Source organism: Mytilus galloprovincialis, chromosome 10 (genome assembly GCF_965363235.1).
Source record: "Mytilus galloprovincialis chromosome 10, xbMytGall1.hap1.1, whole genome shotgun sequence".
Lineage (NCBI taxonomy): Eukaryota > Metazoa > Mollusca > Bivalvia > Mytilida > Mytilidae > Mytilus > Mytilus galloprovincialis.
In genome coordinates, this window is record NC_134847.1 from 33,235,544 (window position 1) to 33,260,319 (window position 24,776).

General features: G+C 31.8%; 1 protein-coding gene across 1 annotated transcript; it reads left to right on the top strand.

Annotated features, from left to right (window-relative positions):
- The first annotated feature begins 21,091 nt into the window (after positions 1 to 21,091).
- LOC143049468 (uncharacterized) lies at positions 21,092 to 23,960 on the top strand. The gene is made up of 2 exons (XM_076223086.1): positions 21,092 to 21,904; positions 23,587 to 23,960. The coding sequence occupies exons 1-2, from the start codon at positions 21,118 to 21,120 to the stop codon at positions 23,958 to 23,960; spliced, it is 1,161 nt and encodes a 386-aa protein (XP_076079201.1). The 5' UTR covers positions 21,092 to 21,117.
- Positions 23,961 to 24,776: the final 816 nt, after the last annotated feature.

A 24,776-nucleotide genomic window follows, 5' to 3' on the forward strand; every position in this document is an offset into this window, starting at 1 on the left:
GCTGTTCGAAATTTCATTTTGAAGAAAAAGTCCTGGAAAAGGTTGTTCGTTTGGAACACGAAATGGAAGTATATGTGGAAAAGGTAAAACTGTGGGAAAAATCTGTTTCGTCTAGTTTGGATAAAGTGACTGAAGCCAAAAAACACATTTGTTGAATCAATGCAAACTATATTTAAACAGGACCAAACGCGGTTTAATGATTCTTTCATCGAAGTAAAGAGGCAAACAGAAACGTTTGTTGATTTAATACGAAACGCACATCTAAAGGACCAAATACGTTTTAATGATTCCCTATATAATGGACAATATTACTATATTTATAAAAACAGTGACAGGATGATAAGGACATTTTACGGTAGAGTTCACAATCACCAAACTAGAACCAGTGTTTTTGTCACGATGTTGGATGTCGGTGATGAAATAACAGTAAGGACTGGTGGTTCTCAGTATATATATCAATATTCATGTTTCACAATTGTTAAACTAAACTAAAACATTTTAAACCCCTCCACATTTATGTATGTGCCTGTTCCTAGTCAGGAGCCTGTAATTCAGTGGTTGTCGTTTGTTTATGTGTAACATATTTGTGTTTCGTTCATTTTTTTATATAAATAAGGCCTTTAGTTTTCTCGTTTGAATTGTTTTAAATTGTCTTATCTGGGCCTTTTATAGCTGACTATGCGGTATGGGCTTTGCTCATTGTTGAAGGCCGTAGGGTGACCTATAGTTGTTAATGTCTGTGTCATTTTGGTCTCTTGTGGACAGTTGTCTCATTGGCAATCATACCACATCTTTTTTTTTATATATAAAAGAAGTTTAATTTAAGGTGTTCATAACTTTTGAAGATTGGTTATAGCATGTTTCCAGTACCAAAGACAGCTTAAATATACTATATATATTTGTTTTAATGCACATCAGTCTGTTTCTTCAAAACTGTAATACACAATTTCATTTAGGTGTCGATGCCACATTATGCACTGATGTTATACAATTTGATACTAGACCACATAATTCCCTATAAATCCCTAGCCAGACCATCCGTTTTGGTATAATCAAAGACAACTGTCTTTACGATTCTGAAAATCTTTGAGAAAAGATTCTACCAATGTTAGTTATTGCAAGCAATATATACTATGTGAATATTGTATAATTAGTATGGCCTTATTGTTAAACGTTCAAGTTAGAAGCCAATTTATCAAAAGTCCGCAATCTGTATGAGGGCCTGGGTGGGATTTACATAATAGAGAATAAGAGACCAACTGTACAGAATAAAGAGCAAAAGAAGAGAGAAACGTTGGTACACAAATAAAGAATAGAGAATAATGGTGTGCTATGATATAAAACAAGAATGTGTCCCCAGTACACCAATACCTCACTCGCACTATCATTATCTATGGACTGTGAAATTGGGCTAAAAACTAAAATTTGGCATTAAAATTAGCAAGATCATATCATAAGGAACATGTGTACTAGGTTTCAAGTTGATTGGACTTCAACTTCATCAAAAACTACCTTGACCAAAAAACTTTAATCTGAGACTTGACGAACGGACAAACGGACGAACAGCACAACGGACGCACACACCAGAAAACAAAATGACCCTCTACTATCGTAGGTGGGGCATAAAACTATTGAATAATGATCAGAAAATATAAAGAATAAAGAATAATAGACAAAATGTGCAGAATAAAAGGCAACAGAGAAACGTAGGTAAAAAAGGGAATAAAGCACAATGGTGTGCTTAAATATAAAGCATGGAGAATAATAAGCAATACAGAATTGAAAGAGCCATATACAGACACTCTGGTATCATTCGCAGTTTGTTCCCTTTTTTGTATTTCTTTTATTATCATTTTTATTATCTCGCAAAGGTAACCAAAATGGTGATTATTATGTGAGCAATTGTGTTTTAGTATCCTATATATATGAGATATGTACATATTCTAATTCTTAAAATTACATAATATCATAAAACTGTTTGATCATGAATTTTCAAATGTGAAATGCCAAATGTTCACCTGTCCGAAAAGCCAAGTAGGCTTTCCTCATCCTACATGTCTTTCTCGTCCGTCGTCGTCGTCCGATCATTTTCAAAAATCTTCTCTGAATATACTTGGTCATATTTAACCGAACTTGTTCACATAATTATACAGATATCTCTGATATGAGAAAATCTGACGGTGCAAAATGTTAAGTCTTTGGAGATCTGGTTGAATTTTTTTTATAGGAGTTATTGTCCTTTAATGTGAAATTTAATCGAATTTTCGTTAATGCCTATCATTCTAAAAACTTAAAATAGATCCAGAGAAATCTTTATTAGGAAATACAAGATCTACAAATTAGTCAACCTGGCTGAATTTATCAGACGGCTCATTGTGGAGTTATTGCTCTCTGATGACGATTTTTATCATAATTTGCGTTGTTGGATTATTTCTTAAAAACAATAACAGATTGAAAAAACTTTAAAAAGTATTTTTTGGACTCGTTGAAATTACAATGATTTAAAAAAAAAAAGAATCCACCAATGTTTCCTTTTTTATTTGCGTTTTTGCCCATTGTTTTTAAAACTATCATAGATAAAAACCTTAGACAGCAAAAATTATCAGTAGGGCAAGATTTACAAATAAGTCATCATGGTTATAATCTTAAGTCGACTTATTAGCGGAGTTATTTCTCTTTAAGATATTTGAATCATTTTCGGAATTTTTTTTTTTTTGTAGATACAAATGTAGATAGAAAATGCATAAATCTTGAATGATCAGCAAGACAAAATGTACAAGTTTTTTTCGAATGACTGTCACTTAAATCTTTATAGAGTAATTGCCCTTTCATGATGTTTTAACAAAAGCATACTTTTGTTGAAGATCCAGGCGAGCTACACACGCTTTTTTGATTCTCTTGTTATTGAATTCAGTTAAAAGAGTCATATTACCTCCCTCTATAAATCTATGTATTGGTGATAATATTAAGTAAATGTTTCATAGTAAGTTCAAAGTGGTAAAGTTGTTTATAGACATCCCTTTTGAAATCTGATTTCCAAAATTAAAAAAAATATGTGATATGATTGCCAATGAGACAATTCTCCACAAAAGACCAAATGACACAGTAATTAACAACTATTCACTGTACGACCTTCAACAATGAGCAAAGCCCATACTCAATTACATGCTCCTGACTTGGGACTTGGGACAGGCAAATACATACAGAATGTGGCGGGGTTGAACATAGAAATAGAAATACATATAACAAAAACACGCGATCGGGTACTTGTATATCCCACCAACCAAAAGACACAAAGTACAGATCTGAGAGTACTTGCAGTTACTGACACCTTGTTCAAAGCCAATAACAACTAATAAAAATATCATGCATCTAAGACTAAATTATCAATCAGTACACATCCAACATCCAATGGATTTAGTGTAAAGACGTCATAAACAGTCAGAGAAAAAACTGACCTAGTGCAATGTCAATTTACAGGAATCGACAGATTGCAAATCCATGAAAGTGAATATGTATGTAACAATAATATTTAGTTTGTTTTTAATTTACTGATAACAAAATCAATATTAATACCAATAAAAAAACAATATTTAAAGACCCAATGACAGTGCTGAATTGGTAACCTTTTAGAATAAGTTTATTTAAAGGATCGATAAGTTTACCAGGATCATTTCTAAAGTCCAGAAGGTACAACGGTTTATCTTAACGTCCGGATTCACGTCACAAAAGTAAGTTCTGTGGATAGTTTAACCGTAAACTACAGGGATTTTCTTTTCGTTTAAAGTCATCATAATTGTCTGCCAAGTATGTCTTTCTTATGATAATCTAAGAAACAAATCAATATTGTTGGACCTGAGAATTCGGAACTTACAGTTACAAAAATGTATATGGAAAGAGATATCAAAGGGGGGAAAACAAGTAAACAAACACCATGTCAAATAAAAGCTACAACAGAAAAACGGACAACAATAAAATCAAATCATTACATTAAAATATTACGGATTTGACCACACAAAAAAGGGAGGGGTGAACAAACTGCTACGTTAAGGGTTCAGTGTTTCGCTCTATGTGTGACACCGGTCGTGTAGATTATGGCATATAACCCTTTACGTATGTTAGATGCAGCAAATTTTGTTCTCGAATCAGAGAACATTTTAAAGAAATGATTTGTCCCTTCCTACAGAAAGAAATATGAGTCTAATTTGAACCATATCTTTCATCTAGAATTGGGAATACTCAAACCAACATACTATCTTTGATAGCGAGTCAACACCCATTTAGATTTTTAAAGGAATGATTTGTCCCTTCCTAAAGAAAGAAACATGAATCTAAGTTGGCCGTTTTTGATTGTAAAACAAATTTGAACCATATCTTTCATCTAAAATTGGGAACACTGAAACCAACATATTATCATTGATAGCGAGTCGACACCCAGTTTGACAGATAAAACATACACAATTGAATTTTTTAACCATCATTTTGACCGTGAGATTTATATAAAGCAATAAGGTCCCGTAGATATGGGGACGTTCATTTCGATGGTTTTTGTAGTAAAAAGAATGCAACGTATCAAGAAAACGTTAAAAAAATATTTATATATCGTACCATTATGGTATTATATAGAAAACATACGCATGCATGTGCACAAGAGGCAGTAGAATACAATATAAAAGTAAAAAAATAACTGTTAAATTGACATCTATAATTATATTTGCCGAAAAAAATCTGAAAAATACATTTTTTTTCAAATCTACATATTTTCTTGATACATGTTAAGGCAATATATCTTTATAGTATATTCGACATCAAAAACAAGGTTTTGATTTGAAGCCTTTTTACAGAATGTTGTTCTGCAAATGTCTCAATGATTCAATATACTTTAGTCTGCTAATTACTGGGCACACTCAGAATAATCATCAATATTGCAAAACAATATACAATATACCATATTTTGAATTACTAGTAAGTAAAATATAAGAAACAAAATAATGGATTATTAATGATTAGTATGATTTCTATATAATAAGATTGAATACCATGGGAATGCAAAAATAAAATGCAAAAAAAAATTAAGTAATGACAAAATAAATAGAGATCAAACGGACACTAAAACTCAGTCAATGGTAAGGTTTATGCTAACCTGTTTTATGGGCATATCTCCCTATGCATTTAAGTATCAATTGTTAACACATTGGTCCGATAGTTGATTGATTGTTGGTTGCCTGACGTCCAGTGGCAAATATTTCATGCATTTTGTGGACGATTTTGCGATAACTGATTTGACCTGGGTCATTATATCTTAAAAGAAACATAAACCCGATAAGAACATGCAACTGTAATTGTTTATTTTATTTTAAAATACTCACAAATAATGAATATAAATGAAAATAACAGGAGGCGGAAATGCATGTATGTAGAAAAAATTGACCCTGTTCTTTCAATTGTGTAAATGTTTTGATCTTTGTCGTTTTATTACTTTATTAAAGCTTTGTGGTATCAAAGATATGTAAAGCTAATTAATTTACAAAATAAAAAACATCACCTGCAGACGAATAACCAGGGGAACCAGACGATATGCAGACATTACTAGCCCCGGCAATAGTATAATGTAACTAATTTGAATAAAAGTTTATATGATCATATAGTTTCTGCCTCAAATGTACCTTACATTTTGTTGTAGAAACATAGGATACACAAACATGTTAATTATTCAATTTATTTGTATAATCACTCCAATGATTGGAATTTTAACCAGATCTCTTAATTCAGAATCCGAGTCCTTATTGAGCTGTTCAAAATTTCATTTTGAAGAAAAAGTCCTGGAAAAGGTTGTTCGTTTGGAACATAGAATGGAAGTATATTCGGAAAAGGTAAAGTTATGGGAAGAGTCTTTTTCATCTAGTTTGGATAAAGTGACTGAAGCAATGAAACAAACAGAAACATTTGTTGAATCAATGCGAGATGCACATCTAAAGGATCAAACGCGTTTTAATGATTCTTTCGATAATGTGAAGAAGCAGACAGAAACATTTGTTGATTCAATGCGAAATGAACATCTAAAGGACCAAACGCGTTTTAATGATTCTTTCGATAATGTGAAGAAGCAGACAGAAACATTTGTTGATTCAATGCGAAATGAACATCTAAAGGACCAAACGCGTTTTAATGATTCGTTCGATGATTTGAAAAAACAGACTGAAAAATTTGTTGATTCAATGCTAGATGCACATCTAAAGGACCAAACGCGGTTTAATGATTCTTTCCTAGGAGCCGTTGATCGATTCAAACTGCAGTCTGAAAATGAAACTAAGTTTTACGAAACACAGATGAATTCATTGTTGGATTTATTTTCTTCTAAGGTTAAAAAATTAATGGAAGCTGAACGTAAAAGGGCCGGTACAACGAAGTTATCACTTCGTCAAGAACAGAATCGATTTAATAAATCGTTCGATAAGATTGCAGAAAACTTCCAGGTTCGCTTCAACAAGTCTTTGGAAGAAATTGCTTTAAAACAGCAGAAAGGTAGGTTTCATTATTACAATTAACAACATATCATATACCTAATAGTATAATTGACAATTTAAATCAAAACTGTCAGACGACTTTATACAGGAGTTGTTGCCCTTAATTTTATCCCTTTTTATCATTTTTTTCCTTTTGTCTTAAAACCTATTTATATGCAAGACAAGATTGTTCGACGACTTCTTATTGGAGTTATTACCCTTTAACGACGATTTCTATCACTTTTTGCGTTTTTGTATTATATCTTTATAAAAACTGTGATAGCTATATAAATACTTAAATAAACAAAAATGACAAACAAGACAAGGTCTTCAAATGCTTGAAGTTGTTGAAATTGTTCGGCATCTCTTTGAGTGATTGCCCTGAAATTACCCTGAATATTTTCAACAGTTGGGGGGGTTGGAGCAAAAATAAGGAAGATAGAAACTATAAACAGGGAAAAAATCCAACTGTGAAATAGTTAATTTTTGTTGGTACCAATTCTTGGGGATTGAGTAACAATAAACTTTTTCGTGTATATTTATTCCATTAGTATGCCATATACCTGTAAATAATTTGTACTTCGTTGGTCTTTCTTGTCCATAATATCTACAAACATTTGTATCCCGCGAATAATAATATATTCACAGTATAAGCAAAAATGGAGATTTTGTCACGAATTCTTTTCTAGTCTATTATTTTGAAGAGTGTCAATTGTTGAAGATGCACATATACTTAGGTCAGCGACACAGGCACGTAACTTAATTTTAGAATAGATGATTTTCTAGACGATGACTTTTGGTAGTACATTTGTCAACTACTTTTATAAGTATTGTCAACGTCTGTTTTCTTAATTAATATTTTGATTGTACATATTTACAAAGATTATCAAAGGTACCAGGTTTATAATTTAGTACGCTAGACGCGCGTTTCGTCTACATAATACTCATCAGTGACGCTCATGTTTCTTGAGAACAAATCAATATAAAAACCATTTTATTCAAAACTTTCATACAAGTTTATGCACAAGGAAAATAATAATATTTCGACAGTAAATTTTCGTTTGTTTTAATTAGTTTCCTTTTTATTTGATATTTCTTCAATATCTATTTTGCCTCTCTATCTAAATAGAAATAGAGGGGAAGGTATACAAAATATTGTAAGATTGTGTGACTATAATGAGAAAGGACATTAAAAAAGAAAAAAATAGTTTTATAAATAAAGAATTTTTAGTTTTAAAATGAAACACCTAAAAGAAAAAAGGGAGTCAAGCACCAAGCGCCCCTATATATTACATAATAGAAAGTTTTGTATAGGGATTTTAAAGAACGGCATTTAATCAGAGAATTCAATTGTTTTTAGCTTAATCAAATTTGCAAGTTTGATTTTAGAATTATAAGGAGCGCCATGTGGCTATAGATTTCACTTGTTTCTTACCATGGTAAACTACACCTGTTTTATGACGATTATAAAGAACGATATTTGGTCAGGAAATTTGTTGATGTCTTGCTTAAACAAGCCAAAACTGTTGTTTGACGACTATAAGTAACGTACATATCTGTCTTATCTTTAATTAACACTTCTTGGACTCATTTTTCAAATCATGAAATTTTTAAGAAATATTTTTATGCGAATATGTTCTTCTTTTTTTCTTTTTCAGTTGCTTTAACCGCCTGTGCTACAACACGTCGTACTGTGCCAGGTGGAACAGTTGTACAATTTTCGAATATCAAAACCAACATTGGAATAACCGACTTATCTGCTTATAAATCAACAGGAAAATTCGTTTGTTCTGTTGCTGGATTGTATCATGTTTCTGCGGTTATGATGTCAAACACAAATAATCAGTATTACCACATTTATAAAAACAATATCAACATGATTAATACATATTACGGTCATGTTGGTTCTCTTTACCAAACTAGAACCAGTGTTTTTGTCACAATGTTGGATGTCGGTGATGAAATAACCGTTAGGGCTGGTGGTTTTCAGCTGATATTTGAGTATTCATGTTTCACAATTGTTAGATTGAACTAAAAGGAATTGAATTTAAGATCTGCATTAGTGCCGGATTATAACATATTTACAGAATCAAAAGACAGTATACTTCTAACTTTATGTGTCTTAAGCACGTTCGGACTGTTACTTTATAGCTGTAACTTACGGATTTTAATTCAAAGTGTCATCGCCACATTATGCAATGTTTTTATAAAAATATTTTATCATCATTTATTTCACTGTAAATAGTTTGCAATGGTGCGATTTGAAACTTGGTCTCAATATTCTTCATTCTGTAAATCCATGTCCAGACCCTACATTATGGCATTTTCAAAAACAACAGTTGTTCCGTTTCTAAAATCTGGGAAAAAGATTGAACGAATATCAGTTATTTTAAGCAATATAAACATTGTAAATAATGTTTTAAAAAAAAATGGCGTTATTGCCAAATATCAAGTTAAAAGTTTATCAGAAGTCTGCAGTTTGTATGAGGGTCTGGTGGGGTTTTCAAAATAGAAAATGATGGACAAATGTGCAGAAAAATGGACAAAACAATAACAATTAGAGAAAAATAGGCAAAAAATAGGGAATAATGGGGTACTAAAATATAAAGAATAGAGAATAATGAGCAAAATAAAGAAATAAAGAAAAAAGGCTAAAAAAATTAAAGAACACAACATTGAAGGACCACCACCAAGACCTTAGATCTTGTATCAATCGCAGTTTGTTCTCTGAATTTACTGCATAGTTTCGGTGTTGTTCAGAGTCATGTTAGATTAGCTTCTAAGTATATGTATATATCCAGCTATTATTGCCCCTCTTTTATGGTAAATATTTAAATCGTTTCCATCATCTAAAAAAACTAATCAGAGTGTAGAGTGTTATGTGAACAATCATGTTTTAGTAACCCATTTATGTACACATTTGAATTAATAAAATTACATGATGTCATAACACTAGCTACATGATCGTTGTTGTCTCTTTAGGCCAATTATGAGTTTTCAAATGTGAAATGCCACATTTTAGCTCAACTGTCCAAAAGATCAAGTAAGCTTTCCTTATCACTTGACGTCCGTCGTCCGTTGTCATCGTCCGTTAACTGTTCAAAAATCTTCTCCTCTAAACATACTTGTCTATATTTAACCGAACTTGGCCACAATAATTATACGGGTATCTATAAAAAGAAAAAAATCTGACAGTGTAAACAAGTTGTGCCTTTGGAGATGTACCTGCTGCCCATTTACATCAAAACCTTAAAACGATTTTTTTATAGGAGTTATAGCAAGTTGATATCAAATCTTATCATTTTTTACATTTTGTCAGGCATTTTGAAAACTAAATGAAAATAGATACAGAGAAAATTTGTAATAGAAAAAAATGATCAGCAAGATTAATTCTTCATTTTAGTCAACATAGCTGAAGTCAACAGACGACTGCTAATTGGAGTTGTTGGTCTTTAATGGCGATTTTTACCATTTTATTTTTTTGGCGTTGTTGCCTTATATCTTAAAAAGACTGAACACGCTGAAATGTCTCGCCTACTTTACTAATCACAATGCTTTACTACCACTGTCACATAAACTCAATATGATTCAAGAAAATGAGGTCAGGGTCATATAAAACCAAACAAGAAATACATGTACACCTTACAATAATTCAATACACTAAATATAGTTCACCTATTGCATTTAGTATTAGAAAAAAAGACCAAAACTTAAAAACTTAAATTTGACAACTGAACCATGAAAATGAGGTCATGGTCAGATGTCAACTGCCAGCTAGACATGTACACCTTACAATCATTCCATACACCAAATATAGTAGACCTACTGCATACAGTATACGAAAAAAAAAAATCAAAACACAAAAAACTTCATCATGGCTGAAATCTGAATTCGACTAATTATTGAAGTTTTTTTTCTTTAATTATGTTTGAATCATTTTTTGGATTTTTTGCCATTTATCATTTATAAGTGTAATAGATACAAATGTAGATAGAAATTGCATATATCAAAAATGATCAGCAGGACAAGATCTATAAATATCTCAGAATGACTGTCAGTTAAATCTTTATAGAGTTATTGCTCTTTCATGATGTTTTAGCAAAAAAAATGTCTTATGCTGAAGATGCAGGTGGGCGACACAGGCTTTTTGGCATCCAACCCTTTACGAATGTTGGATACAGCAAATTTTGTTATTGAATCAGGGAACTTTTTAAAAAGTACGATTTGTCCCTTACTTAAGTAAGAAATTTGAATCTAAGTTTGCCAGTTTGTCTGTTAAAACTAATTTGAACCTGTTCTTTCATTTAGGATTGGGAATACTGTACCCTACAGATTATCTATGATAACGAATCCACATCCAGTAAGACAGATAATTTACAAAATCGTTTTTAAGCCATCATTTTGCCTGTGTCAGATTGATACAGATTACGCAACAAGGCCCAGTCGACATGTGGACGTTCATTTCGATGCTTTTTGTAGGAAAACAAAATTTGCAACGTAACAAGAAAACGTAAAAAAAAGTATTTATACATCGTATCATAATGGCATTGAGAAAAACAATTAAGAAAAAGTACACATGTTTGTGCACATGAAGCCGTAGATTACAATATAAAAGTAAACATTAACTGCTAAATTGACTTCTATAATTATATTTTCAGAATTTTTTTTCTTAAAAATCAATTTCTTTTCAAATCTACATGTCTTCTTGAAAGATGTCAATACAATATATATATATAGCATATGCTATCTTCGAAACATGTTAATACAATTTTTCTTTATAGCATATTCTACATCAAAAACAAGATTTTGATTTGACACCTTTTTTCCGAGAATTTTGTTCTGCACTTTTTCGAAGATACACGATACAGGATACTTTATTATGTCAATGATGCTGCTAATTACTGAGCGGAATGAAGAATGATTATCAATATCGCAAAACAATATACAATATACAATATGTTGTATTAAAAAAAAATAAAAAACCCAAATAATGGATAATTAATGATTAGTATGATTTATTACCATTGGAATGCAGAAAAAATATCATAAAATAAGGTGATAACAAAATAAATAGATAAAATCAAATCAAATCAAATAATTTTATTGGTGTAAATTCCTATACAGAAATGATACCAGCTGACATTTACAAAATACAAAAACAAAAACAAAAACAAAAACAAAAACAAAAACAAAAACAAAAACAAACAAACAAACAAACAAACAAAATAAATAGATATCAAACGGACAATAAAAATGCAATCAATTAAAAACACATTAGTCTGATAGTTGATTTATTGTTGGTTGCCTAAAGTCCAGTGGCAAATATTTCATTCATGTTCATTACGATTGTCCGATAGCAGAGTCGACCTGGGTCATTAGATATTAAAAGAAACATAAACTTCATAAGAACATGCAACTGTAGTCAATTTAATACTCACAAATAATGATATTATAAATGAAAATAACAAGAGGCGGAAATGCATGTAGGTTAAAAAAATTGACCTTGCTCTTTCAATTGTTGAAATGTGTTGACCTCTTTCGTTTGGTTGATTTGTTCACGCTACTTTGTTTCAAAATAACTGACGAGGTAATAATTTCTAATAAACATCACCTGCTGATTGATGATATCTTTAAATGGATACAGACGATATGCAAACATTTATAATACTAACCCGTGTAATAGGGTAGCGTTACTTATTGGAATTAAAGGAAATATAATTCTATATTTTTTTTTGAATGAAATGTACTTTGCATTTAGTTGTTGAACATTGGTAACACAAACATGTTTGTCTTTCAAATTATGTTCCTATTCATATCAATGATAGGGAGTTTAGCCAATTCCCTTGGTTCAGAGTCCGAATCCGTATTGAGCTGTTCAAAATTTCATTTTGAAGAAAAGGTCCTTGAAAAGATTGTTCGTTTGGAAAATAACATGGAAGTATGTGCGGAAAAGATAAAACTCTGGGAAGAGTCTGCCTCTTATAAATTGGAACATAACATGGAAGTGTATGCAGAAAAGGTAAAGTTATGGGAAGAATCTGTTTCATCTAGTTTCCAGAAAGTGACTGAAGAAAGGAAACAAATAGAAACATTTGTTGATTCAATCCGAGATGCACATCAACAAGAACAGAATCGATTAAATAAAATGTTTGATAAGATTGTGGAAAACTTCCAGGTTCGCGTCAACTCCTCTTTGCAGGAAATTGCTTTAAAACAGTAGAAATGTAGGTTCCATTTTTACACTTAATAACATGTCAATTGCTATTTATTTTATATAAAATAAAAGAAAGAAAAACCTACAGCCAATGTGTTAGATGATTATGGTAGTAAAAAATGTACCTATTATTTCATTTTGTTTTGTTCACACATCGTTGTCAATATAATTGAATTTGATGCAATTGTCATACAAGTGAGAGGTTAAGTTAGCTTTAAAACCAGGTTTAATCCATCATTTTCTACAGTAGAAAATGCCGTACCAAGTCAGGAATATGACTATTGTTATCCGTTCGTTTGATATGTTTGAGCTTTTGATTTTGGCATTTGATTAGGCAGCAACCATTTGATTTTATGGGCTGGGGTGGGGGGGGGGGGGGTGGGGGCTATGGGTTTTTTTTGGAAAAAAAGTTTGTTTCCAGTTTTGGGAGAAAAAAATAATTTGTTTCTGATCCTGAGAAAAAAAATTGTTTGTTTCACCCTCTGCTGTCACTATATGTAATGCTAAAATTGAAAGAAAAAAAATTGTTTTCGACTTCTCGCCAAAAAAATAGATTGTTTTTCGACGAAGGCGGAAAAAAAAGTTTGTCCAGAAAAAAAAATCCATAGCCCCCCTCTAGAAAATCAAATAGTTGCTGCCTTAGGGACTTTCCTATTTGAATTTTCTTCGAAGTTCAATATGTTTGTGATTTTACTTTTTATCATATATAATCTAAATGAAATTTGAGCTTTTATTATTCCAACTAATGATATTTGCATCAGAGAGAAATATATAGAAGACAAAATAATATCGAAAAGTAATAATGTAAATTTGAAGTATGTATGTACTGGTAAATGCCTCCGATATCCGAAGAACCCCTCGAAAGCTGCGAGGGTACAGTGGCATCCATGTACACTCCCTAACGGGATTAATGGAGATGTGTCACTAACGTATATTTATACGACAATTATATTTACAAGGACAATCAATCCCCACCCAACACAAAGGGAGTGCTAGGACACCGGGAGGAGGAAGCCGAGGTACTCGGAGAGAACCACCGGGCACTCGGTGAAAACAGACAAACCAGAGAGATATCAGAAGATTGATCTCCAGGTCAAAGTAGAGGACAACTTGACCAACCGAGGCCCCCACCGTACCACTTCTAGTTTAACTCCGGTCTGGGTACCAGAGATATGTGTGAGAGGGTGAAAATTACCCTTCTAATGTTCTGATATTTTTAGCACCCCGAGTGAGAATCGAACTCGGGACATACAGCACTGTAGCCATCGGTCTTAACCACTAGACCACGAACTCACATTAAGTATGAAATTACTTATTGCTATTAATTATTGATGAGTTTTGTATGAAATATAAAGGCAAACAATAACTTTATAAACTTAAAAAGAGAAAGTTATTTATGTTCTACTTAATTTGCTTCCGATGTAACACTTAATTTAATTTTTTAATAAATATTCTGTATTTAGTTTTTTTACATTTAAATTACAATGATACAGTTGAAAACGTTTATGTTGATATTCATTCTTGTATAAACAGCTTGTATAAATAGTTTTAAAATATAAAGCTAAAATACACTTTCACCTATATGTGAAATAACAATTATTTTTATTGATATATTGTAAAGAGGAAATGTATATGATTTAGCTCACCTGGCACAGGTTTATCTTGTGACTTGGCATCCGTCATTTTTCGTCGTCCGTTAACTTTTAACTGGGCAAAATTTAACCGCACTTTATCGTCATTTGGGTATCAAGTTTTTAATTAATAAAAGTGTCCCATGATCCCACCTAACCAACCATCATGGCTAAAAATAGGGATAAAATACAAGGTTTGTCTAATATCTTGAGAATCGCTATAAATAGAGATAATTTGATAGAAATAAAATGTTCATAATGGTAAGATCTACTTATAATTGTAAATTTACATCAAAACTGTCAGACAACTACATATATGAGTTATTGTCCTTCATGTTGTCCCGTTTTTTCATATTTGCCTAATACTAGTATCTGTAAAAACTAACATATAACAAAAACGTGGTATGATTGCCAATGAAACAACTCACCACACGAGACCAAATGACACACAAATTAACAACTATAGGTCACCGTTCGGACTTCAACAATGAGCAAAGCCCATATCGTATAGTCAGCTATAAAAGGCCCAGAAATGACAAATGTTAAACAATTCAAAGTAGAAAACTAACGGCTTAATATATGTATAAAAAGTGAACGAAAAACAAATGTGTAACACATCAACAAACGACAACCACTGACTTATAGGTTCCTGACTTGGGACAGACACATAATATGCTAGACAGCTAGATAAAAAATTAAATAAGCAAATATGATCAACAAGACAAGGTTTACAAATATGTCAAACTGCTGAAATTGTCAGGCAACTCCTTGAGTGACTGTTCTGAATTGACGATTTTTTTTCATCATTTTGGGTGTTTTGGGCAACAATAGATGATTGAAACTGTAAACGGTAAAAAAAAAAATTGAATATTTTTTTATTGTTGCTACCATTATTAATGGATTCAGAAACCCTTGTTTTTCGTGTATATCTAATATATATATATTTCTTTCTTATGCCAAAGTCTGCATACTTGCCTGTAGATAATTTGTCCCTCATTTGGACATCTAAATACGTGGTCTTCTTTTACATATCCTCGAACATAGGAATCCTACGAGTAATTATAAATTCACAGTATAAGCAAAACAAGATAATAAAAAAAAAGAAAATGTGTTACGAATTATTTTCTAGTCCAGTATGATGGAGAGTGTCAATTGTTGAAGATGCACATAGAGTTATAAAAAGAAGATGTGGTATGATTGCTAATGAGACAACTCTCCACATTTGACAACTTTTTAACTATTGTAAACGTCAGTTTACTTGACAATATTTTGATTGTAATAAAAAATATTTACAAACGTTTCTTGAAACCAAATCAATAAAAAAACCATTTTATTCAAAACGTGAATAAAAATTCATTGTTCGTTTGTTTGAATTAGTTTCCTTCTTATTTTATATTACATATTTATTTATTTCGCCTTTCTGTCTAAATAGAAATAGGGGGTAAATATATTAATTAATGCTATTGTACGACCACACATATAATTACATAAAGAGCAAAGACACATTAGATAGGTGGAAAAATAAGTTTACAAATTAAAGAAAATTATTACTTTGAAAAATACCCCCCCCCCCCCCAAAAAAAAGAAAAGAAAAGAAAAAAAAGGGCAGTCATGTACCAATCGCAACTAATGTCTTACCACATAAAAATTACTGTATAAGAACAACATTTGATCAGAAAATTCAATTGTGTCTAGTTAAATGAAATTTCAAGTTTCATTTAAGGATTACACGGAACGAAATTGGGCGAAAGAATTCACTTATAATATAAAATTGAGAATGGGAACGGGAACTTATGTCTTGCTTAAACAAATTACAACTGATGTATGAGTATTATAAGGGACGAAATTTAAATTGTAAGCATACATTGGAACTTTTTTTATAAGACATCTGTGAATGTTCTAACTCATTTTCAAATCATTAAAATTTTTTGATAATATTATTCTCTTTTTCCTTTTTCAGTTGCTCTTACCGCCTGTCACACTGGTTCTAGAGTGTCGTCTGGAACTGTAGTACACTTTCCAAATATCAAAACCAACATTGAAATAACCGACCTATCTGCTTATAAATCAACTGGAAAATTCTGTTGTACTGTTGCTGGGTTGTACCATGTCTCGGCCGTTATGATGTCAAGTACTGATAGTCAATATTACTATATTTATAAAATCAATGACAACATGATTACTACATATTACGATAAAGTTGACAATTACCAAACTAGAACCAGAGTTCTTGTCACGATGTTGGATGTCGGTAATGAAATAACAGTAAGGACTGGTGGTTATCAGTATATATATATAATTATTACTGTTTCACAATTGTTAGATTGAACTGAAAGGGATATAATTTAAGATTGTATAATTGTTTGTGGGTGATTATATCATGCTAACAGCGTCAAAGACAACATAAATATATATATATATGTGTACCTTATTATTTTAAGGGACAGTCGGACTGTTACTTTAAAACTGTAATACATGTATCTGGAATTTAACCTAGATGTCAGTTCCACATTATGCCATGGTTTTTTTTAATCATCAGTTGTCTCCCTGCAAATAGTTTGCAATGATGAGATTTGAAACTAGATCACATAATTAATCTGTACCCACCGTTAAGGTATAATCAAAGACAAAGTCATTACGATTCTGAAAATCTGTGAGAAAAGAATCAACCAATATCAGTTATTGCAAGCAATATATACAATATAGATATAGAAAATGTATAATGGTATGATCGTATTGTCAAGTATCAAGTTAAGAGTTTATCAGAAGTATGAGGACCAGAATGGGATTTACAAAATAGAGAATAAGAGACAAAATTTGCAGAAGAGAGAAACGTAGGTAAAAAAGGAATAGAGCATAATGAGCAAAAATTATAAAGAATAGAGAGAAAATTAAAGAAAACAGATTTGAAGCAGCCCTATACCTACACTCTGGCAAGAGAGTATGATTAATTTATTATTATTAATTAAAGAATATACATATTCTTATTAATAAAATTACATTATGTCATAATACTCTATGATCATGATTCTTATTATCGATTTAGGCCAATTCTTAGTTTTCATATGTGAAATGCCACATTTTAGCTCTCCTGTCAGAAAGGCCCAGTACGTTTTTCTCATCCCATGACGTCCTTGTCCGCCGCCGTCGTCTGTTAACTTGATCATATTTAACCCAACTTGTCCACAATCATTATACGGGTATCTTTGATATGAGAAAATGTGACGGTGCAAAACGTTAAGCCTTTGGAGAACTGGTAATCCATTTACACCAAAACTGTCAGAAGAATTTTAATACAACTTATTGCTCTTTATTGTGAAATTTGATAATTTTTCGTTTTTGTCTTTCATTTTAAAACATAAAAATAGATACAGAGAAATTTGTATTAGGAGAGACAAATTAGTCAACATGGCTGAATTTATCAGACGACTCCTTATTTACTTACCCGCTTTTTGGATTCTCTTGTTATTGAATTCTGTAAAAAAAAGTCATACTACCACCTTATCATAATTGTCTGCCAAGAATGTCTTTTTTTTTATGTTAATCTAAGAAACAAATCAATATTGTTGGACCTGAGGATTCGGAACTTACAGATATAAGGAAAGAGATACCAAAGGGAAAAAGCAAGTAAACAAACACCATGACAAAATAAAAGCTACAACAAAAAGACGGACAACAATGAAAAAAACATCACTTCATAAAAATATTAGGGATTAGGCCACACAAAAAAAGGGATAGGTGAACAAAGTGCTACATAAAGGGTTTAGTGTTTCGCTCTATGTGTGACACCCGTCGTGTTGATGATGGCATATAACCCTTTACGAATGTTAGATACAGCGAACGAATTTTGTTCTCGAATCAGGGAACCTTTTTTAAAGGAATGATGTTCGCCTTCCTAAAGTAAGAAATATAAATCTAAGTTGGCCATTTTGTCTTATAAAACAAATTTGAACCAAACCTTTCATTTAGAATAGGGAATACTGAAACCAACTTATTATCTTTGATAGCGTGTCGACACCCACTTAGAAAAATAAACCATACAAAATTCAATGTTTAGCCATCCTTTTGCTGGTGTCATATTTATATAAAATACGCAATAAGGGCCCGTTGATATGGGAACGTTCATTTCGGAATAATTACATTAGATGTATGTTTCATTATAATACGTTATTCCGATTGGCTAACTACACATCACATGCTATTCCTGAAACAATTGCATTAGACAATAAAATTTATCATTCATGATGACACGAGGTCCCACAATAAAGTGCACAGTGTAACTTTATAGGGTTGTAAAAGCGTTGACATTCCGCATATTTTTAATATGAAGCGCTTCCGCGCTTCATACAAAATGTACTTCGGTCAACTTTTTTACACCCCAATAAATTTACAAAAAGCAGCATTCAATTCTTAAATAAAATTGCAACGTAACAAAAAAACGTTTAAAAAATATTTATACATCGTATCATAATGGCATTAAAAAGAAAAAAAGAAAATTAAAATACACATGTTTGTGCACAAGAGGCAGTAGAATACAATATAAAAGTAAAAATTAACTGTTAAATTGACATCTATAATTATATTTGCAGAAAAAATTCTTAAAAATTTATTTTTTCAAATCTACATATTTTTCTTGATACATGTTAAGACAGTATATCTTTATAGTCTATTTGAATCAGGGAACCTTTTTCAAGGAATGATGTTTCCCTTCCTAAAGTAAGAAATATAAATCTAAGTTTGCCATTCTGTCTTATAAAACAATTTTGAACCAAATATTTCATTTAGAATGGGGAATACTGAAACCAACTTATAATCTTTGATAGCGTGTCGACATCCAGTTAGACAAATAAAACATACACAACTCAATTTTTATGCCCCACCTACAATAGTAGAGGGGCATTATGTTTTCTGGTGTGTGGATCTGTTCGTTCGTCCTTCTGTTCGTTCGTCCGTTCATCCGTCCGTTCGTTCGTCCCGCTTCATGTTAAAGTGTTTGGTCAAGGTAGTTTTTGATGAAGTTGAAGTCCAATCAACTTGAAACTTAGTACACACGTTCCTTATGATATGATCTTTCTAATCTTAATGCCAAATTAGAGTTTTTACACAAATTTTACGGTCCACTGAACATAGAAAATGATACCATCAGTGGGGCAACGTGTACTTTGAACACATTCTTGTTAGCCATCCTTTTGCCGGTGTCATATTAATATAAAATACGCAACAAGGTCCCGTAGATATGGGGACATTCATTTCGATGCTTTTTGTAGGAAAATAAAATTGCAACGTAACCAGAAAACGTTAAAAAAATATTTATACATCGTATCATAATGATATGAAAAAGAAAAAAGAAAATGAAAATACACACGTTTGTGCACAAGAGGCAGTAGAATACAATATAAAAGTAAAAATTAACTGTTAAATTGGCATCTATAATCAATTTGCTCAAATCTACATATTTTTCTTGATATATGTTAAGACAATATATCTTTTTAGTATATTCGACATCAAAAACAAGGTTTTGATTTGAAGCCTTTTTACAGAATTTTGTTCTGCAAATGTCTCAATGATTCAAGATACTTTAGTCTGCTAATCACTGGGCACAATCAGAATAATCATCAATATTGCAAAACAATATATAATATACCATATTTTGAATTAAGTAAAATATAAGAAACAAAATAATTGATTATTAATGATTAGTATGATTTCTATGTAATAAGATTGAATACCATTGGAATGCAGAAAAAAATAAAATAAAAAAAATAAAGTAATGACAAACTAAATAGAAATCAAACGGACACTAAAACTCAGTCAATGGTAAGGTTTATGTTAACCTGCTTATTCTCCCTATGCATTTTAGTATCAATTGTTAACACATTGGTCGTGGTGTAGTGGTTAGTGCATCAGACTACTAACACAAAGATTCCTGGTTCGATTCCCGTTTGGGATGAAAATTTCAGGAACTAAATTTTCGGCTCTCCCTTGACACCATTTGCGAGTATAGTCTTGAGGAAACGATGATAGTCCGTCGGAAGGAGACGATAAATGGCTGACCCGTGTTAAGAGAGAGCCATATCTCTTGCACGTTAAAGACACCCTTGTAGATTTCGAAAAAGAGTAGGCTAATGCCGCTACAAGGCAGCACTCGCACCCGCAAAGTGGAAAGGGATTAATATAAGTTGCAAAACTTGTTTCCCAATCCACTATAAATAAATATGTTTAAACTAACACATTGGTCCGATAGTTGATTGATTGTTGGTTGTCTGACGTCCAGTGGCAAATATTTCATGCATGTTGTGGACGATTTTCCGATAACAGATTTGACCTAGGTCATTATATCTTATAAGAAATACAAACCCGATTAGAACATGCAACTGTAGTTGTCAATTAAATACTCAAAAATTATAATCATAAATGAAAATAACAGGAGGCGGAAATTCATTTACCTTGCTCTTTCAATTGTGTAAATGTTTTGATCTCTGTCGTTTTATTACTTTGTTAATGCTTTGCGGTATCAAAAATATGTAAAGCTTATTAATTTACAAAACAAAAACATCACCTGCAGACGAATAATGATATCTTAAACAATTTTGGGAATCAGACTATAGGCAGACATTATTAGCCCAAACAACAGGATACTGTAACTAATTGGAATAAAAGTGTATATGATCATATATGTTCTGCCTCAAATGTACCTTACATTTTGAAGAAGAATAAAGGATACACAAACATGTTTATTATTCAATTTATTTGTATAATCACTCCAATGATAGGAATTTTAACCAGATCTATTAATTCAGAATCCGAATCCTTATTGAGCTGTTCAAAATTTCATTTTGAAGAAAAAGTCCTGGAAAAGGTTGTACGTTTGGAACATAAAATGGAAGTATATGCGGAAAAGGTAAAATTATGGGAAGAGTCTTTTTCATCTAGTTTGGATAAAGTGACTGAAGCGAAGAAACAAACAGAAACATTTGTTGAATCAATGCGAAATGCACATCTACTGGACCAAACACGTTTGAATGATTCTTTGGTTGGGGTGAAGAAACAGACAGAATCATTTGTTGACTCAATGCGAGATGCACATATAAAGGACCAAATGCGTTTTAATGATTCTTTCGATAATGTGAAGAAGCAGACAGAAACATTTGTTGATTCAATGCGAGATGCACATCTAAAGGACCAAACGCGTTTCAATGATTCGTTCGATGATGTGAAGAAACAAACTGAAACATTTGTTTATTCAATGCTAGACGCACATCTAAAGGACCAAACACGGTTTAATGATTCTTTCCTAGGAGCCATTGATCGTTTCAAACTGCAGTCTGAAAATGAAACCAAGTTTTACGAAAGACAGATGAATTCATTGTTGGATTCATTTTCTTCTAAAGTTCAAAAATTAAGTGAAGCTGAACGTAAAAGGGACAGTACAATGAAGTTAACACTTCGTCAAGAACAGAATCGATTTAATAAATCGTTTGATAAGATTTCAGAAAACTTCCAGGTTCGCTTCAACAAGTCTTTGCAAGAAATTGCTTTAAAACAGCAGAAAGGTAGGTTTCATTATTACAGTTAACAACATATCATATACCTAATAGTATAAGTGTCATTTTAAATCAAAACTGTCAGATGACTTTATACAGGAGTTGTTGCCCTTAATTTTATCCCTTTTCATCATTTTTTCCTTTTATCTTAACAACTTTTTATACGCAAGACACGATTGCCCGACGACTCCTTATTGGAGTTATTACCCTTTAATGACGATTTTTATTACTATAAATTGCGTTTTTGTTTTATATCTTTATAAAAACTATGATAGCTATATAAATACTTAAATAAACAAAAATGACAAACAAGACAAGGTCTTCAAATACTTGAAGTTGTTGAAGTTGTTCGGCATCTCTTCGAGTGATTGCCCTGAAATTACCCTGAATATTTTCAACAGTTGGTTTTGGGGGGTTGGAGCAAAAATAAGGAAGATAGAAACTATAAACAGGGAAAAAATCCAACTGTGAAATAGTTAATTTTTATTGGTACCAATTCTTGGGGATTGAGTAACAATAATCTTTTTTCGTGTATATTTATTCCATTAGTATGCCATATACCTGTAAATAATTTGTACTTCGTTGGTCTTTTTGTCCATAATATCTACAAACATTTGTATCCCGCGAATAATAATATATTCACAGTATAAGCAAAACACGATAAAAAAAAAGAGATTTTGTCACGAATTCGTTTCTGTTTTGAAGAGTGTCAATTGTTGAAGATGCACATATACTTAGGTCAGCGACACAGGCACGTAACTTTATTTTAGAATAGATGATTTTCTAGACGATGACTTTTGGTAGTACATTTGTCAAGTACTTTTATAAGTATTGTCAACGTCTGTTTTCTTAATTAATATTTTGATTGTAATTAAACATATTTACAAAGGTTATCAAAGGTACCAGGTTTAAAATTTAGTACGCCAGACGCGCGTTTCGTCTACATAAGACTCATCAGTGACGCTCATGTTTCTTGAGAACAAATCAATATAAAAACCATTTTATTCAAAACTTTAATACAAGTTTATGCACAAGGAAAATAATAATATTTCGAAAAGTCAATTTTCGTTTGTTTAAATTAGTTTCCTTCTTATTTGATGTTTCTTCAATATCTATTTTGCCTCTCTGCTTCCTCTCTATCTAAATAGAAATAGAGGGGAAGGTATACACATTTACTATTGTAAGATTGTGTGACTATTTTGAGCAAGGACATTAAAAAAATCAAAATTAGTTTTATAATTAAAGAATTTTTAGTTTTAAAATGAAACACCAAAAAGAAAAAAGGGAGTCAAGCACCAAGCGCCACTAATGTATTACCAAATAGAAAGTTTTGTGTAAGGATTTTAAAGAACGGCATTTGGCCAGATAATTCAATTGTTTCTAGCTTAATCAAATTTCAAGTTTGATTTTAGGATTATAAGGAGCGCCATGTGGCTATAGAATTCACTCGTTTCTTACCATGGTAAACTACACCTGTTTTATGACGATTATATAAAGAACGATATTTGGTCAGGAAATTCGCTGATGTCTTGCTTAAACAAGCTGCAACTGTTGTTTGACGACTATAAGTAACGTAAATATCTGTCTTATCTTTAAATCACACTTCTTTGGATGTTCTTACTCATTTTTCATATCATGAAATTTTTAAGAAATATTTTTAAATGAACATGTTCTTCTTTTTCCTTTTTCAGTTGCTTTTACCGCCTGTGCTACATATGATACTGTGTCAGGTGGAACAGTTGTACAATTTCCGAATATCAAAACCAACATTGGAATAACCGACTTATCTGCTTATATATCAACTGGAAAATTCGTTTGTACTATTGCTGGATTGTACCATGTTTCTGCAGTTATGATGTCAGGCACAAATGATGAGTATTACCACATTTATAAAAACAATGACAAAATGATAACTACATTTTACGGTCATGTTGAGTCTCTTTACCAAACTAGAACCAGAGTGTTTGTCACAATGTTGGATGTCGGTGATGAAATAACCGTTAGGACTGGTGGTTCTCAGCTGATATATAATGATTCCTGTTTCACAATTGTTAGACTGAACTAAAAGGAATTGAATTTAAGATCTGCATAATTGTTTGTGGTGATTATATCATGTTAACAGCGTCAAAGACAACATGTTATCAGTGGCGGATCCAGAAATTTTCATAAGTGGGGGCCCACTGACTGACCTAAGAGGGGGCCCGCTCCAGTCACGCTTCAGTGATTCCCTATATAAACAACCAAATTTTTTCCCAAAAAGGGGGGGCCCGGGCCCCCTGCCCCCCCCCTAAATCCGCCTCTGGTTATTATTTTTTTAAGGAACAGTCGGACTGTTGCTTTAGAACTGTAACTTACGGATTTTATTTCAAGGTGTCATCGCCACATTATACAAAGTTGTTATACAGTTGTTTTATCATCAAGTCTATCACTGCAAATAGTTTGCAATGATGAGATTTCAAACTATACCACATTATTCTCTTTTCTGTAAATCACCATCAATATTATACCCTCCAATATGGCATAATCTAAGACAACATGTTACGATTCCGAAAATCTGTCAGAAAAGATTCAACCAATATCAGTTATTACTTGCGAGCAATATATACAGTGTACATATTGTATAATTAGTTTGGCCTTATTGTCAAGTATCAAGTCAATAGTTTATCAGAAGACTGTAGTTTGTATGAGGTCTGGGTGGAATTTACAGAATAGAGAATAATTGACAAAATGTGCAGAATAAAGGGCAAACGATATAAAGAAGATATAAATGTATGTACAAAAATAAAGAATAGAGAATAATGGTGTGCTATGATATAAAAAATATAGAATAATGACCAAATATATAAAAAGAACATGTGGTATGATTGCCAATGAGACAACT

Bases quoted from the DNA above. Each gene is read 5' to 3' on its own strand.
- LOC143049468 (XM_076223086.1), top strand. From the start codon at position 21,118: ATGATAGGAATTTTAACCAGATCTATTAATTCAGAATCCGAATCCTTA. The intron at 21,905-23,586 runs GTAGGTTTCATT...TTCCTTTTTCAG, and splicing joins TGCTTTAAAACAGCAGAAAG to TTGCTTTTACCGCCTGTGCT.